Genomic DNA, 18299 nt, shown 5'->3' with positions numbered 1-18299 from the left:
AATAAAAATATAAATTACAGAAAGCGCTCACCAAGCCATCCTGGTTTTATTATATGGCCTTGAGAAGGAATTTTGTATTTTCAATCAAACTATGTGGAATATGCATTGTAAACATTCTGCACCCACTGCTCAACATTTTTATGGCTTAGTAGGAGAAGAGCTAATAGGAACGTAGAGTGGGTTGCTACATAATCCGTGTGGTGTGGCTGACGGGCTGTCACGTAGAAAGAACAGGGTTGGCAGGTGTCACCTCTTGAGATTGCAGAGGATGGGAGCACGACTATGGGGATCTGGGGGCACAAAATAGAGAATCAGGCAGAAAAGTCCCTTTTGCAGCAAAGTGATGAACAGTACCCTGGTGGTAACATCTTTGGAGGGGCTTCTGTTCCCCGAGGAGGGGAGTGAATGGGAGAACAGAGAATGAAGACTTGAAATAAAAAATTAAGATGTACCCACCTACATTTTTTCTTATGATCTAGAGGGCAATACTAGAGACATCCACTGTGGCAGTCATTCATGCCCTGAAGGTCTCACATGTTACAAAATTAGAAAGTGAGGGGAAAAAAAGAAGAATGTAGAGAAAAAAATACTCTAACGCAGCAAATGCAACAGGCTAGAAATGTTCAACCCATGGCTGCTATCTCATATTCACACTTACACAATGGTTTTCCCGATGTGCTTAAATGACTTCTCCACAAATTCACGGACGCTATGGACCTCCCCAGTGGCTATGACAAAGTCCTCGGGCTCATCCGTTTGCAACATCAGCCACATGGCCTGCAGAAAGACAAACAAAGTCAGATTCAGTGCACATGTAAGTGGCCTCTTTGGTACATGATATTATATTACTGCATTTTTGGTTTGGAAATAACTACACATACACACACATACCCCAAACTGGGGAAATTAGCACTTTCCTAACATGGTGGCTATTAACCAGTTCAGTGCAACTCTGAAAAGAGTTCAATTATTTCTTATTACAGCAAACAATGCTGTATTTGATTTTCAATTTGTTTCACAGCAGGGGTTTCTGCAGGGGAGACTTTAATATGTTTACTTTTGAACACAGACTTGGTTTAGTGCTCAAGAGCATGGATTCACTTGTTTAAAGCACTGCATTAATTGACATAGATATGGGGGAAAGAACAAAATTTCGTAATGTTTCAGTCCAGAGTGTTGTTGCCTGTCTGTTATAGAACGATGTCAAGCACATTGAATCATGAAAACATGGGTCCTTTTGGCTCTTTCTTCTGTCACATTTGTTTTGGCTGAGTTGAGATTTTAGTTAAGAGTAAGTAATTAAAAATGTAACTAAGAATAGTCAACAGTATATTTGAATAAATTAATCTGTTTTTCCTGCTGAATATGTGCTGAATGTTACATACTAAAGCACCGTAGCAGAAACATTTTCTTTTGACACAGGAACACAGAAAACACTGGTAGAAAAGCGAGACTACCATTAACATCTCTTTCAGAGAACCGTTTGTGCAGCAGCAAAAATCGCAATAGGTTTTGAAGCAAAACTTCATGGGATTGTCAACATATTTGCATTTCAGAGGAGCAGGTTTACTTCCCACAGCAATGTCTTTCACAGAGTGCCCTCCCACAAACAAGTAATAACGGATGAGCACCTTCTCAGAGGGCTGGCCAGCTAAGTCAGCTTGAAAGCAGGAAAGCAGATGGAAAAAAGAGGCACGCAAAGACACGTGTGACTTCTCTGAGGTATCACGGCAGGTACATTTCAGTTTTCTGATATGCAAGCCACCACTCTAGTGACTGTACTATTTGACTGCCTAGGAGCTGTAGGCGGACAGAATAATTATTACTTTAGATCAATCAAAATGATGTAAACACTTCATTTCCTTTGGAGAGGAAGAGGGAATACCTGTATGGCATGATCCTCCTTTAATAAATAACCAGAAAAGGAAAACAAAATAATTCAACTTTCTCTCCATATGGTAAAGAGGACTGTCATCTTCTCACAGTGTAATCCACAATGCTATTTGCATTGACCTCTTCACATCAGCTTTAAAGAAAACAACTTTAGTAGGTCCCTTGATGGTAGTGGATACTCTGCAAATCAGATTAATAAAAGCTTTGGGACAGCTCAGTTTCTCTTGGTAAATACCACCTAAAATATTCAATTTTCCCCCCCCCTATTCTTAATAAATCAGTGTCCAGCATAGCAAGGCGATACATTCCACTTAAATGGTTCTATCTGCAAGTAATTTTTCTTCCCAGTTATTATTTTATGCATCTTCCAAAGTTTTGACAAGATTTTATTAACATGTTCCTTTTGAACCTTTTTGGTTCTTGAACGTGTGTGGAAGGCTGGGTTTTGGGCAACTGCTGTGTAAGTCCTTGACATTAATTGTGCTTTAGGGATATGACCTGCTGGGCAGGACAATGGCAGTAACTTTATTTTTCCTTTCCAGGGTTGAACATCCTAGCCAATGACGCAGAAATACCCGACTGGCTGATGAAACTCCTCTTGTGGGGAGGAGATGTCTTAACTTGTATCTCATATGAGCTTTCTTGGAACATTGGGGTTTCCCTGTAGATTTGAGAGGTCGCCATAAATCACCAATTCCTGTTTCTTCATGACTGGACAAGCTTGCAGGATTCACAGTAGTAGCAGCTTCACAGAAAGATAAAAGGAATATCTAAAATAAGTAACTGATAGTTCTGGTTCTTCTAGCATCGTACCTGATTTCACAGACCTTCAGCTTTCATTAAGCAGCCCAGCTGAAAACAAGAAGCTTCCTCATGTGAGAAGGCACTATTTGAGTGAATAAGGATTTCCAAGACTAGACAGTCAGTCAGAGTCAGAATTTATAGCGGTTCTCCTCTTGACTTTAGTGGATGTTTGCTGTACATAATGAATTCAAGGTCTTGCCTGCCTTTGTTTGAAACTTACACAGCACTGTAGTGTCAGATACATCCGACAGACAGGTAAAAACCAACCCTTATTTATTGGTAAAAATCACCCCCCACCCCCAAATGCCATCGGTAGGTTGACTGAATATGCAATATTAGTATAAGGACCTGCTATTTACTATGCATTTTTGTAAAGTAGTATTAATATATGTAAGTAGAAGCAGGATCAGACTTACGATAACTTTTTGCTATCCCTCCAGTTCTAAACACCTCAGTTTTGTAATTCATTGGACACAATTTTAGTGTGGGTGCTTATGCTGAGACATTCAACAATCCAGTGAGTGTTTAAAATATTTACACGTTAATTTGTGTATTAATATAAAATAGCGTTAGAAGTTTCTCTTTACTCTAAAACATACACTGCATTGAAGGAGACAGCTACAAAATACTAACAAAAAAACAGCCTTCGACATTGGTCACACCAAGTTTTATACATTTGGATGTATCAACTCTTGTCTACTGTTTCAAAGAGCAAGCAATCACCTTCTTGGAAATACAACTTAAACTGCAGTAAATTTCTACAGGATCAACTTTGCAACGATCCAACAATGCAGACAGACTTGCTAAAAGCAATTTTTGCCTCAACTCCTACCAGGAAAGAATGTTTAGATTAATGATTACTTGAGAATCTATCACTGCTGGTTCTTTTATTTTTTCTGGCATTCACAATTGTTGGCACTTACAATTACCTCAATCAAATCAGGTATGAAAAAAATGAACGTGCTAAAAATTACGAAATAAGTGATAGTTCTGTTTTGCTTTGAGGAAAGTGCCCAAACACTGTTGCTTTGAATGGGTCTGCATAAACAGTCCATAAAAAAATACAAAGGCACACCAGAAGATAGAAAAATCTTTGAACAAGCTCAGCATTCAAATCTTTATTTCCACAGGTACAGCCTGTGACAACCACGGAGAAATCTGTGTACAAGCAGTAGCTATATGCTTTCCCTACAGCAAGTGCCAGGAATGTGCTTCCCCCCACATCAGACTAATAAAGGCCCTTGACCTATCAATTTCTAGGCATTTCCTTTAAGAGTTCATATTGTACCAGACTCCGGTCTGAGAATGAGAGGAAAGGGGGAGATATAGCTCCAGGTTTATTTGTCATTACTGAATGGCTTACTGGTTTTAACAGAGGGGAAAAGCTTTGTTTAAATTTCCACTGAAAGTAATTAATGGTTATTGACTGGCAAATGAAGAACAGGTGACACTCTGAATTAGAAGATAAATGATCTCATGTTCTAGCGCGATAATGGGTTAGTAATTGCTACAAAGCCTCAGCCTAGTGCGTCCCATCATAATGCTAGATCATGTCCAGAACACAAAGGCCTCTGTGTGAGAGGTATTCAGCCATTCACCTCCCGATACAGCTGCAGAGTGATTTGCTCCATTTATTCTCTGATGGACTGCACAACTGAGGCAAAAGTTCACCCATTCTCACCTTCCTGTTCACATGCTGAACCACATGACCCATGACATGGCTGAACTGAGATAAAAATATTGCCCAGCTTTGGCTCTTGGCTATCTTTTAACCATCGCAAGGTCATATATTTTAGGAATTTTTCTGGTGCAGGAGTGGACAGTCGTGGATTTTCCTGTATTTCTTTGAAAAGGCTTTTTTGGATGGGCAGACAGCAAGTAAAGAAATGACTTGTGTTCAGTTCTGCCACCCACTCCCTAATTTTTTGCTTGATCCAGTTAACAAAATGTGGGCAAATGTTGAAAAAGAGGAGAAAACTACTATGGAAATAATTAAGGCTTTGGCTCTCTCAGAATAAGACTGCTCCTTTAATGGCAAATGTAACAAAACATATTTTTCATATTTGAACTCTTTTTGGCTCTAGTCTAGTGACTCACAAAGTCTAAAGGCAATACTATGTCATTTACATTTAAAGACAGAAACCTAACCAGAAAGAGATACATAGCAAGTCTAGCAAGCGGACACACTTTTATGATTATGTGGACTAGGATATCTGTTCTGCATGCCTGAACTACAGTCTCTGCCAAAATCTTTCCTCTTTCATCTTTCCCCTCTTCCCTTTTCTGTGCATAAACCCCTGCCAGTAGTAAGCACTGTTTTCAAGCAACATATCCAAACCATGAACAAGTCTTCTCCCTGCCCAAATTTGTTTGCTTACGTAGGGTTTGCACCTGGGCTAGTGAAGGGGAGAACCCAAGCTGGACTGACACAACCCCAATACAGGTACATTCTGTGCATGCCACTGCCGTTATGGTTGTGATGTGTCTGCTTGTCTTAAGCATCTGGAGCACGTTGTAGATGTGTTTCACCATTAACTTCCAGTCCAGCATCCCAGTGAGAAAACATTTATTAACTGGGCTGTCATCCATGGATAACAAAGACTCAGTAGTTGAGGTTATGTTTAACTCTCTATATACGATACTTTCACTGTCTGCTCTAGCACTGTATATTGTTAAAATGGGCTCGTAATCAGGTATCTGCCTAATTAAGAGAAAAAAGAAATACAAATCCAACTTTCTGAGACTTTAAAGTACAACTGATGATTTTTGTTCTAGAAATAAAAGATGATTTTTCAAGAGAATGGGTAAAGCCTTTTCTTATGTCTCATCCGATGCAAGACCCAAACCAGATATGACTGAACAGACACACAGTGTGATAAATGGAAAAAGTTCCTGTTGGTACTAATTACTATTGCCCTACAATGTTACACAGCATTTTTTTTCCAAGCCCTATACTGTCAAAAAATCTTTCATACATATTTCTAGGTATTAAGCAGAGAACTTCTGACTTTATATTTGCCACACACACACACACAAAAAAAATCAAACCAAATCAGTAATGTTTACTTTAGGAGATGGAACAGATAGTTGCAGCCTGATGCAGGTTGCATTGTCCGTGCATTTCAGAGACAAAGAAGCAGAGACTGGTGAATGTCTAGCTCTACTTACTTATCACTTGCAGAGGGCATGGGTTACCTCAAGGCTGTCAACAATTAGGGAGCAATTTCTGACTAAGTCAGAAAACATTACCACCCAGAGAGACCCAAGAGTACATTATCACCATTTATAGCAGTTCTGTCTTTACAGTATTCCATACTCTATTGTCTAGAAGTGGGCAAAAGAATTCAGTGGGTTGGACATGGTACTCTCTAGTGATCCCAAACCTAGCTATCCTGCTGGGGTCACCACTGAGAAGGAGAATTGAGCATTTTGGGCCAAAGCATGATGAGGGATGCGGCAGCAAAGGAGAACCTTCTCCCCATATGGCGAGGACAAAGGCCTGGCATGACTGTTGTTCCTGCATGCATCATGAGGGACTGTTCCCTTTGTGCCACAAAAGACAGGGCTATTGTATCACCTCCTTGTCTGCATTGTCCCAACTCAATTGCACTGGCATGGAAAGAAGCTGCTCCGCATCTTCCACGCTGCGCGATGTGGGGAGATGTCATGCCCACGCACGTCCTGCCTGCCTGGATGTGAAGCAGTTCCAGATGCCATCACCCACCTCCTCCTGACACAACCCAGCTGACCGGCTGTGGTTTCTCAAGCTGCTACAGAAATGACCACAACTGATGATCATGCCTTAGAAAAGTGAGACTGGGGGACATCGACTCACAGCTCTGAACCCAAACTGACTTCCAATTTTTCTATTTATTTACTTTTGGAGGGGCAGGGAAGGCAGAAGAGGTGCTGCACTGGCCGAGTCATCCACATCTGATTGACTTCTGTGACTGTTAAAAGTGTAGGTGTGTACTGGGTGTACCTGGTAGGCATGGGAGTATGTTATGTAAGGAGATTATACAAAGAGACAGCAATACGTACGTATAATACACAACAGAGGGGAAAACAAAATCTCCTTACATGTGTTCTGCACACAATAGGGGCATAGCACACATGACTGAAAAACACTAATGAAGCTCAAGTGCAGCAAAAAGGTCTTGTGATCAGAGTAAAATATAAGCTGCCTCTGCCTGAAAGCCAACACAAAAGTGTTGGGCATGATCCCGTTGCTCCCTGCCACGATGTGAGTTCAGTCTAAGTAATGACTATTGCTTTAGTACTTGTTTCTGACGATGTTATAAGGCAAGGCAAGGCAAGCACGGCAGGGAGACTCGTGCCAAGGAAAACCACAGGGATGTGCTGCCAGGCATGCTGATACTCCCAAGAAGCCAGTGACAGCAGGAATATGGGAGTATGCATAACCAATGTACTCCTATGCTTTTTTTCCTGAAATACAACCCTTCTTGCTCAGTTACTTAAAAAGTAAGGGTGCACATCCAATAGGCATGAACCTTACTATGCTGTTACAGTTTGTACTTGAAAGGCAAACCGAAGTTCATGATTGAGGTCACTGTCTATCATTGCAACAAGAGTGACACTTTTCATAAGCTCAACCCTCTCTTAAAACCTACAGCAAAAGAGGTGCTGCCCAAGAAGGGCGGGAGACGTGCCTCTTCCTTTCCCCTGAAGAGTCATCATCCTGTTTTCTCAGATCACCAAAAATCACAGCGTTGGTGCAGTATCTGTTGCTCAAGGAACCTCCATTCATGGAAAAACCCTTCTGAACACCATTTAAGTATCTATCAGATCTCATCAGTTCAAATACATGTTGATATGTTTGTTCCTTAACAGTGTAATGCTGAACATAAGGACTCCGATGTCCGTGTACAAAGCTTTTCCTTTAGCGTTGTCCTTTCTATTCATGCAGAGGAGACATTGAGTACTTATGACATGGCAGCTGCTTCCATTCAGAAGAGCGACGTTTACAGACCATAGACAGTTACATCACCGACAGAAAAAGTATAAAATGAGAACAGATTCGAGATGACAACATTTTCCTGAGAGGAAACACATCATTTGATAATGGCAAATTTACCTTAAGAATCCTAAGAAAGTAAACAAACAACAAAAATCACTTTTACCAATATACATATTAGAAGTCTCCTAGGGTACAGTTACAGAGATAATATCTCGTGACTCATTTTATAAACTTTCTCACAGATATTTGAAGTTACAGTTGATAAATTGCCACAGAAGCAATTTGAAGTATGCTTGCTGATTTATTCAAATCCTATGGTTTGGCTGTAGATGTGAACTTGGTTAGAGCTGAATGTGTTCAGATCCATGATTTTTTTCTTTCAAGTTAAAAGAGTTTAGTTGATACACTTAAAGATAATAATCCAACAATTATAAAGTTACTAAGATAATAAAATACCTGATAATCTTTGTGGAGCATCTTGAATGAAAACAATATCAATGTCTTTTGAAACAAAAGCCCTCACATCTGTAGGAAATACTAGGAAACACTGTCTAACTTTTCTCTTGTAAGCAGATAGGCCAATTGTTTTACAGATCTCAGGGAGGACTCGTGAAACTTTAGTAGGCAGTTTTATTAATAAAAACCACAAGAATTATAATCCAGATAAACCTTAAAGGTCAACCTTCCCTGTTAATGCAACATGATGTTTCTCACATGCACCTCAGTTGAACACAAAGTTCTCATTGTGTTATCAAAAACTAGATTACTACTACTTTTTTTTTTTTCTTTTTGTGTCACTGAGTGTCAAAATATTGTTCTTTCAATACATGGAAGTATTTGTATACAGTTTTATAACTGATCTTTAGTTGCTAGCTGGAGGCAAAAAAGAAACAGTAAAGCTGCTTGTTGGGAAACCTCACCAACAATGAAAATTAATATAGTCCTTTTTTTCCTGCCAAAAAAATTTGAACAGATTTTTAGGTCCACAATGGTTTGTTTATTCTTCAAATGGTTAAATTGGAAGTGACATGTGTGACACAAAGTAATTTAAATGAAAAGATACAGAAAGGATGCATATATGCTCTGTTTCTTTCGTTTTAATTTTGGAGGATATTGTCTCAATTGCTAACACAGGGGTGCCTTAAATTCTGTTTAAGAAAAAAGGGAAAGAAATTCAAAGCTAAACAGAGAAAAAATGAGAAAAATTTGACTTACAGAAAGTACATGTGAGTTCTAACCACTCAGGTTTGTATTACCTAGACAAGACAATAGAATAAATACATGTTTCCCAGGCTCCACCTAGCAGACAATTCTGAAAGATATTTGACCCACTTCCCCCTCCCTTCCAGAATTAATTTTGCCTGCTATTTTTATATGAATGAAAGACAAAATACCTCTTCACAAAGCAGCAGACTCCCATTTGACAGGATTACTCACCGCTAAAGTAAAGGGTTGTACCCAGGTTGCGGTGAGGGCAGAGGAGTCTTAGGGACCCATGCCAGGAAGGACTGGTTGGGGCCACGATCTAACCGCAAGAAAAGAGACTAGGCTTTCAAGTCAAGTACTGGCATGTTTACCAGAGCAAAACGATCAGCCCCGAAATAATGATCACGACGTAGATATTGATCACAAAATGTTTACAGTGCAACATCTGACATATAAAAACATCCTGGTTCATGCTTCTGACACCTGTTTGCCTCCTGTTTCTTTCCTGGATTGCTCAGACACTCACAGCCAAGCGCAAGCTGACGTGCTCCTTTTGATGGGGGTCAGAGGAGCAGCATGATCTATGGATCAAAGTACTACTGATCTCCACGCAGTCAAAAACGCTATTATCTATACCATGAATCAGACAATTACTTTCTCTCTCCAAATCTTCCTTTCCTTTCCTCCCATTTGTGAACATTGTCTCTTCAGCTTGCTAGCTTCTCCGTTCAAGGTTTGTAGGTCTGCGGGGATCTGCCTAGTACCTATCCAGAAAAGGGCCCTGACTCAGGTTAAACCACTAGTAATACTGTAAAAAAGTGCTAAGAACAGCAGAGAACTGCCAGAGCACATGCAGATAGGCTCAGAGGTAATAAATCAGTACTTTGTAACGTTTATACATGTTTGAGGGTATAATGGGGAAGGAAGAGGAGCAAGCCTTTAAGATAGTAAAAGTAACAAAGCAAGTGCACTAAAATAAAGTGTATGAACAGTATTATTTTTTTTTTTAAGAAATACAGGGAGATAGGGTGAGTTAATAACATAAAATTAAATTGAATTCTATTTTATAATTTCCATTCCCCCCCCCCGCCCCAAATTTCCAGAATTCTTGCTTCATGCTTTTTAACGCTAAGGCATTTTCTCCTCAGACTGCTACCAGTTTCCAAACAATATTACACTCCTGAATAGTAATCTAAAACAGTTGACTTGAAATATTGATTTACTCATCCTGAGGAAAACATTTAGTATCCATTGGGTTCTTATAAAATTGGAGTTATCCTTGTCTGAATAATCTGTGTAAATAAAGAGCGTGCTACCTTTAACACATCATTGAAACGTCACCTTCTGATTTTATTCCAGTTTTCAGTCCACTGGATTTGGAAGTAAAAAAGATTTTCATCATTAAGTCATTGTTACTTATGACGCAGTAGTAAAAATGCACACCAAGCACTGTTTTACTAACTATAAAAAACATGAAGTCACCTGAAAAAGTATCAAGATGCTAAAGTATTCTCATTCCTGGTTCCATGGAATTTTTATTTTCCTTTACCAGAGCACTTCAGGTAACAACATTTTGGAATTTGATGCTAAATGCTCTCAGTTGAGTACAGACAGAGACAAGAGCACAACCTTGATGCCTCGGGGATATGGTAATGCAATACAGAGGGATTTATTTTCTTTTTTATTTTTATCTCATGTCACAAGTTCAATTTTAGGCCAACAGTACCCAGAACTGCTACCATGTGATATAGCAGCTTATGCAAAGAGTCTGGCACTTTTAACCCAAGCCCTAAGACGGAGGAATCCATCTCACAGATTTGCTGCCACAGCATTAGCGGTACCATTGCTCTGACCAAGCTCCTCTATGCTCAGGCTCAGATACCACCTCACGGTCTATGCCATCTCAAATCGGGGCATGGGAATTTCAGCTAGAAAAAGTCAATGGTAAAATGATCCCAGAAACCAAAGGACGTATTTTAGAAGTCTGTGCAATGCAGCTGTGAAAAGGCAACAGGAAGATTTCTTTTGAGCATGCTCAAATGTACATTTGGAAAGCACTTCACATTGACCTTCCCTTTGCTTGTTCTGGTCATTCCAATCCCACCATCATTAGTAATTGCTACTTCAGCAACAGCGGTTAGTCACACTGAATCCTAAGTCAGGGAAAGGGAAGGGTCTGCATCAAAACTGTAGATACGGCTGCTCTCTGTGGGCTAGTGTCAAAATGGAATAGAAAATTTTATTCAGTTTGTTCCCAGCAATAAATACAGTCCTGGCATCCTGGATAAATCCTTCACATAACAGCATGTGTTCTTTTATGCACCCTGGGAGCGATTCTATTTAAAGCCATGGAATTGTGGGTGTGAGACTGTAAGCACATCCACTTACCCAAAACAAAATTAAAACCTGTCTTATATTAGAGTCAGGAGAGCTGTTACGAAAAATGCAAACCATATGAAGTTTTAAGTATACTTATGTTTTTTATCTGTCTCTGTGTAGCATATACAATTGACTTTCACTGCCTGAGATGAAGTGCTGACAAGTGTTTTACCATATTATTACAGAATACCCCAGTAGCATTATCACACTTCAGCTTTTGCTTGCAATAAATCTCTGCTACATGCATGTCAGAAGTCATTGCTCATATCACATCCAGACAAAGTAAGGGCTCTCCCTCCCCAATGGACATGAACGAGACTCTACACACACTAGGTATTCTGCCATTAAGGCTGGAATAACCCCTGCAGGCCAGACACTGGGAGCAATGTTCCCACAAGCATTACTTGGCGAGGGCCAGAGGTTTGTTCTCAGGCAAGTAACAGTGGCACAGGCATGAGTCATTGCAGAATGCAATGGATTTATCACCACAATGACATTATCATCCTTTATATACCGGTTTCCATGTGCAAGTCTTCCCCCCCCCCCCCCCTTCTTGGAGATTTATAACTCAACTGCTGAAATGTATTTCACATGAACACAATACTCTGCTCTATTTTTTTTTAATAGTTATATCATAAACCATATTCTAATTGCATGGGTCCAGCTTTAGGTCCAGCCTGTTTATTGGTTTCAGTTTGGTCAAAGCAAATGATGAGCAGACACCATCTCCAGTGTCCCAGTCTCAGCAGTGATAATGACTCTCTTTGTGGCCTTGACTAAAGCATTTATTCTTACCTCCTAAATTTTGCCATCTGTGAAGCTGGAGTGATAGTTTTTATGCAACTAGAGTGCTATAAGAAAGTTAAGGGTAGCACAGACATTTAATTATGAAGTGCATTATTAGTTATAGAATTAGATACCTTTGCACTTTTACAGTGGAAAAAAAGGTATTTTTCCCCTCTAAAAGGTAGGAATTCAAACATTCTTCCTTAATACTGACTAGCTCTGGACTAATTAAAAAGCAAATTAAAGGAGCAAGGAAACCCAAGGATGAGAATGCATGGAAATGATTGTTAGATTACACATTCCAAAACTCAGTGAAATAGACATTTCTTGAGATACTGCACATTTCCGTTGTGATGCAGGAGATAAGTGAGATGACTACTCAGGCGATCAAGATACTAATAAGCAAACTACAGTGGTTTCTTGGTGTCTTTTTCTCTCTTGTTTAACCTTCAGCAAATTTACTTTTTCCCCCCTTTTGCACAATAATGGAGGGAAACCTGGAAATAAACTCTTTGAATCTTTTCCCACAGAAATGAGCTTCATCCTGCAAACCGTGCCTGATTATGACTTCACATGAGATTAATTTCACAAATTTCTACAGCCCGACTGTCAACGTAAAAGACAGGAAAGCGGGGCCTGTAGTTCATGTTAGTGTTAAGTAGCTCTCTGCCACTGCAGTTTTTTCTGCATTAGACCCAAGAGGTGGTTGTAAACCCAGGTATGAAACAAACTGTTGCATCAAATGGTAAAACAATAACTAAACTTATTATTAAACCTTGTCACTTAGTATTCTTCCCCTTTCCAGCACAAAGAAAAAGACCGAAGCGTGAGACCATGTGCGGGAAGGAAGGGGAATAAAACCATTTAGCTGCACATCCCAGGGAAACATCTAAAGCCTGAGACCGTTGCAGTCAGACCTCCCTCGAATCCTGCTCTCTCTAGCTGCCACCTCTCCTTAGTCCCCACGCTGACCCCCTGAATCAAGCCAGATGGGACTGGCGGAGACATGTCAAGGAAGTGCTGAAAAGGTGACTTGGGTCTCTGGCAGCTAGTCTGGAGCTCGTTTCTATGCGAAATCTCTGGGGGCTGCTGCTTTGCAATTTCTCAGGAATGTTTAATTCTCCTCATCCCTTTGCTGAGTCTCTCTGGAGAGGTCACGGAGGCCTGTGACATCCCTGGAGGGCACTGCCTAACTAAATTAGCATGAGATAACTTTGGACTCTCTTCCAAACAAGAAAATACAAGGGAGAGAATTTCATTAAAAGCAGAAGACTAGGTGATCCAAGTTAATCCCAGCCCAGAGCTGCTGCAGAAATGTTCTCTGTTTATATTTTGACTTTACTCTCCGTTACAGAGTTCACTGACTATAATGGAAGCTGTGTTAAGTGCACAACTTGACCTCAGTTGACCAAATCTTAGTTTCATAATAAAGACAAAAAGTAGGTTTGGTGGCTCTAAAAGGTTTGATCAGTTGCTGTTTTGCCTGTTTGTGTGTGACTATGTAGGGCGCTGAGTAAATGGTAAATGATAAACACCAATGTACTTTGCTCTTTATATGAGCTTTTTAATCAGGAAACACGAACTCTTTAATATACAACAGTATTATAATTCATACATATATGTGTGTGTAGGCTTAGCATTCATTAGCAAAGCAAATACGATGAAGTCTCAAATTTGCTTTTTTTTTTCTTTTCTTTTTTTTTTTTTTTTTTTTAAGACTTGTGTACACAGAGTTTTGTTTGGGTTCCCCCAATGGATGAAGGAAAAGAAATGTACCTCAGGAGGTAAAAGGAAAAAGACAGCTTAGAGAGAGAGCGCCAACATCTGTACATGCTTCTGCAATAGCATGTTTCCCATGTAACTCGAGGGCAGGGTAAGACACAAAGGTAGCTCAACACACCCAGCAATATCCCACCTCATCTTCCAGCAGTGAGAGAATCCTAGCAAATGCCCCACCAAATACCTCCAAAATAAGGACTTGTTTCTCTGTAGACAAAGAGGATAGGGAGCGAATTAGAAATTTTTCACTCGGGCTGAGGTTATAATAGCCAAATCTAGGGGAACAGGAGATGAAATAAGAATGTACCCCCAAAAAACTCATTGCCTGAGCTTGATCTATTGGAAAAACTGGGTTGGGGAGACCCAGGAATTCACACTTCAAAGTCTTATTAAATATATTGGTAGTAATAAACTGAGACCACCTAGCTTAATACAATATGAATGAAAACCATATTATTCTTACAAACCCGAGATTAAAAAGTGAAATCTTACTTTATTAAATGCTGCTTATAAGCCAGTCCTGCATAACAGCATGTTTTGGATATATTGGGACAAATACTCCTCCTTCTGAGAAGGCAAGAAGTAAAGGAAAAGGTACAAAAGTTCATGCAGTTCACATTAAGGACAACCCAACGTGCTCTCTCCCTTCAGGAAGGAAATATTAGTATGGCCTCTTAGCTACACTCCGAGGGCAACTATCTGCTGGGAAACATGACTTCAAATCGACAGATCTTGGGGCACCTAAACTAGGCTTCTTAGTCCTGTCATAATTGTCTCCTTTTCATAAAAGGACTGCCACTTTGCCATGGGTGCCACTGAGTTTGTACACACACAGTTAAAAATCAAAACCAAAGCAAATTTTCCCACTGAGCTTTTTCAGAAGAACTGAGTGTCTGTTTAGTAGGTGCTTTTTCTAGTCTTCCTCAAAAAGACGAAGAGATACCCCAAAGAAGAAAATTATGCTAGCATGGGAGAGAGACTGGAGAAAGTGCATGAAAATCAACTCTTCCTTTCACAGTGAATACTCCTTCCCCCTCCCTAAAGCTTGTTTCATCACCAAAATCATACCCTGAAATCAGGCATGTGGGCTCAAATCCTGCCCCCCTGGAGTCAGTCAAATCTTTCCTATAGACTTCTGCGAGGATGGAATTTCATTCCGAGTGTAGGAGCCTGTCGTGGCCAAAGGCGGAAAAAAAAGGGTGTTTTCCACACAAGCTCTGCTTTTCTACTTTTGTGCCCCTTGGGAAACTGATGCAATTAGATCCCTATTATTATATACTGGAAGGGCACATTTGGCACTGCATACGAGTTTATGTACTTTTTTAAGTACATAAACTTTTTAAACAGAGGGAAATTTTAAATATAAGTTACTTTCTTTCAAACATCAGACTTTATATATAAACAGTTCAGAACTGCTATAGTCTGGTAAGTGAATAATTAGGAAAAAAATGCATGTGAAATACATGATAAGTTGGCAGAGAAAGTTTGCTAAATAAGACTCTTCCCTCTTTTTTGTGCCAAAACAAGAGATAACAATTCATATGTGTGTCCAAAAAATAATCAAACCAACTTCAAATATTTGAATGAGAACCACAAGGAAGGAGACCTAAATTTATAGCTATAGGCTTTTGTCTTTACTGTAGGGCTTCCTGGAAAGGTGCAAATAGGAAAATTAATCCAAACAAACTAAAGGTGTGATCTCAACAAATCTACTTATAACGGCATTAAACACATCCTTTGTCAGAATGAGAGTCCTCCCTTTTATCTACCTAAATTCAGGACACTTCAGTCCTTAATACAAGCCCACATTGGGTTTTAATGCAACTGAACTCATCTACTTTATGATTTCATGCAGGCTGATTTTCCTGGTCCAGACCCATCAGTGTACTGCACTGCAAGGAACAATGTGCGTGGTGATAGAGTCTTTGAGTTCTTACTATAAACACTGAATTTTCTTGCTTTTATTTTGATTTAAAGACAGCTCAGCTTGTGTTCTGCTTCCTTAAAAACTTACTTTCTCCTCCACGAGTTTTAGTCTACATTGCCCTAAATTATCAGCAATGGTATTTTGAAGTATTTACCAAATAATGTTTTGTCTCCTGAGAAAGCAACAAGTCAACAGTGAAGAAAATCCTTGCATTTTCAAATACAACATGCACAGAAGGACACTCACGCACACTATGTATCCATCTTCATATATCATATGCATAACCTGGTACATCAATTAATTTGTAATACGCTTTCAGATATTTCTGGGTAAAGGTACCACAGAAACCTAAATAATTTTCATCACATCTGAGCTTTTATATGCCTTACCAGAACAGACCTAGGTAGTGAGGAAGGATTTTGCCTTTATGTCGCAGGGCAAGAAAGGAAGATGCCTTTTTTCCAACTGCCCCAGCAATTCAATGCCTGGAGAAGCAACAGGAAAGAAACCAGGGTGACCTCTCTGAACTCATGGAAGCAGCTGCCAGCTCAGCAGGAGGAGCACTGCTGATGGACTCGAGTACCTACCACTGGAAGAAACCTTTAAGCCAGTTGTTTCTGCCTCTCTCTCTCTTTCTTACATCCTCTACCCCTAAATTATACAAATGGAAGAGCAAGAGAGGACTTTCAGAAACCTCAGGAGTCAGCTTGTTATTAGACTGGATAAAGAAGTTGCCAAGTTAAAGTTTCCAGTTATCCATACAAAATCAAAACAATATAATTGCTGTATTGAGCAAGCAAGGCATAACTTTGTTTAAGATATGATTTATGTATTATTTCAACCTTCTCAAACACTTTGTCTTTTGGCATATTAATATTCTTGCTCTCTGAATTTAAACTTCTAAAAAAAATATTTAAACTTCTAAAGAAAATTTAAACTTGGCAGATGTGAAACAAACCTATGTCTCATATGTAGAGAAAAATATCACAAAAGGAAAATGCTGACTTTTCTAATCCTAGTTTTAAAGGTACCTTTGAAAGTCTTCTAGCCAGTTATCACAATGGAGTTCAGCAACAACTCATTTCCTCCACCTTTGAGAAAATGAAGTTATTTAAAGCATAGGAAGCAAAATAAGCAGAAATGGTGAGAGGAATTTTTATTTTTTAAGCTTAAAAGTGTGAGAATGTCAGGGAAACCAGAACACAGCTGCCATCCTGATCCTGAATACTTTAATACACACATTTAATCTTAGGCATCAAAGGGGTCTCATGCATGTATACGTTGGGGAAGTACATGCATGTTCTTGTTCCAACACCACACAGAGATGCCACATGGCATCGAATCATGGCAGCTGGTCAGTTAATGTTTCTTTTTGTTTCCCCTGTTGTGAAGCCAGTATAAATGTACCATCTTAAGACTCTGTTAGAGAGCTTTAAGTGAAAGCACTTGTACTTGTGATGGCTTAAGAGCACACAGCAAATCTGTTATCCTGGCTCAGCTACACAAAGCAACTCACTAAGCCACAATAACTTGTACATGTAACTCATCCCTAAATGCCTGTTGTTCCTCTGTTTTCTTGGTCGTGGGTTTTGTTGTTGTTGGTTTTTGTTTGTTGTTGTTTTTTGTTTTTGTTTCCCTGCCCCGGCCCAAAATCTAGGAGATTCAAGCACAGGCCCTGGTTTTGCAAATACTTCAAAATACAGGGTGTACACCAAACTGGGCTCTGGCCAGAAGCTTCATGAAACTCAGACCTTTAAAGAGGAAGGTTAGGCTCTGCAGTTAAATGAAAGAGTTGATACGGGGCTCAAAGCAAAAGGCAGAAGAAGAGGGAGGGGGAGGAGAGGAGGAGAACATTTTCTGGCATCTGACCCAGGTTTAAAACTGTGTTTCATTTTCTTAAACAAAACCAAAACACTCCTCCAACTTTGGGAAATCCCTAGAAAAACAACAGAAAACATTGTTTCAGAGGGCAATTATGGTCACTAAAATGACACATCATTTATGAATGGAAGTACTTAGAAGAGAGTAAACTAATTCTTAAAGGACAATAGCAAACACACATTGGACCTAAATTTGCCGTTTCCTTGGCACTGTTACATTGGCAATTCAATTACTCAAGATTTGCACTACTGTAATGAAAAGCAGAGCCAAGCCCGTTATTTCCACCAGTGACAAAGAAATACTTATATCCTAACCATGCAAAAGTCTTTCACATTCACACAGAATGAATGATTTAATCAATAAATGAAAATACAGACTGATCAGAAAATCCCTAATTGTAGTAGGGGTTGTAGTAGTAACAATAATAATGATAACGATGTGGCCATACATTACAGGCATAGGTTATTCAGCTTCAAAAAGATGCCTCTGACTATCAGTCATATAAGTCAAGAATTTTATGGTTATCTTGTTAAATGATATCTACAAAAACACAGAGCTCAACAACTGAAGAAGTGCTATGCAAAACTCCTATTGTTAGTAAACTTACAAAGGCTAATGTGGTCCAGTTTAACGGCATCCCCATAGTACTGATATGGAAATCAAAAT

General features: G+C 39.5%; 1 protein-coding gene across 2 annotated transcripts in view; it reads right to left on the bottom strand.

The window, feature by feature from the left end:
* Positions 1-18299, bottom strand: part of GMDS (GDP-mannose 4,6-dehydratase) — a 428015-nt gene that overhangs the window by 84239 nt on the left and 325477 nt on the right. For both annotated transcript variants that reach the window (XM_069808976.1, XM_069808977.1), the window contains one exon: positions 659-777. In XM_069808976.1, the coding sequence (XP_069665077.1) occupies positions 659-777 (119 nt within the window). The remainder of the gene's footprint in view (positions 1-658; positions 778-18299) is intronic.

This window comes from Haliaeetus albicilla, chromosome 21 (assembly GCF_947461875.1).
Source record: "Haliaeetus albicilla chromosome 21, bHalAlb1.1, whole genome shotgun sequence".
In the NCBI taxonomy this organism is placed as follows: domain Eukaryota; kingdom Metazoa; phylum Chordata; class Aves; order Accipitriformes; family Accipitridae; genus Haliaeetus; species Haliaeetus albicilla.
This window is presented reverse-complemented; position numbering and strand designations above follow the sequence as displayed.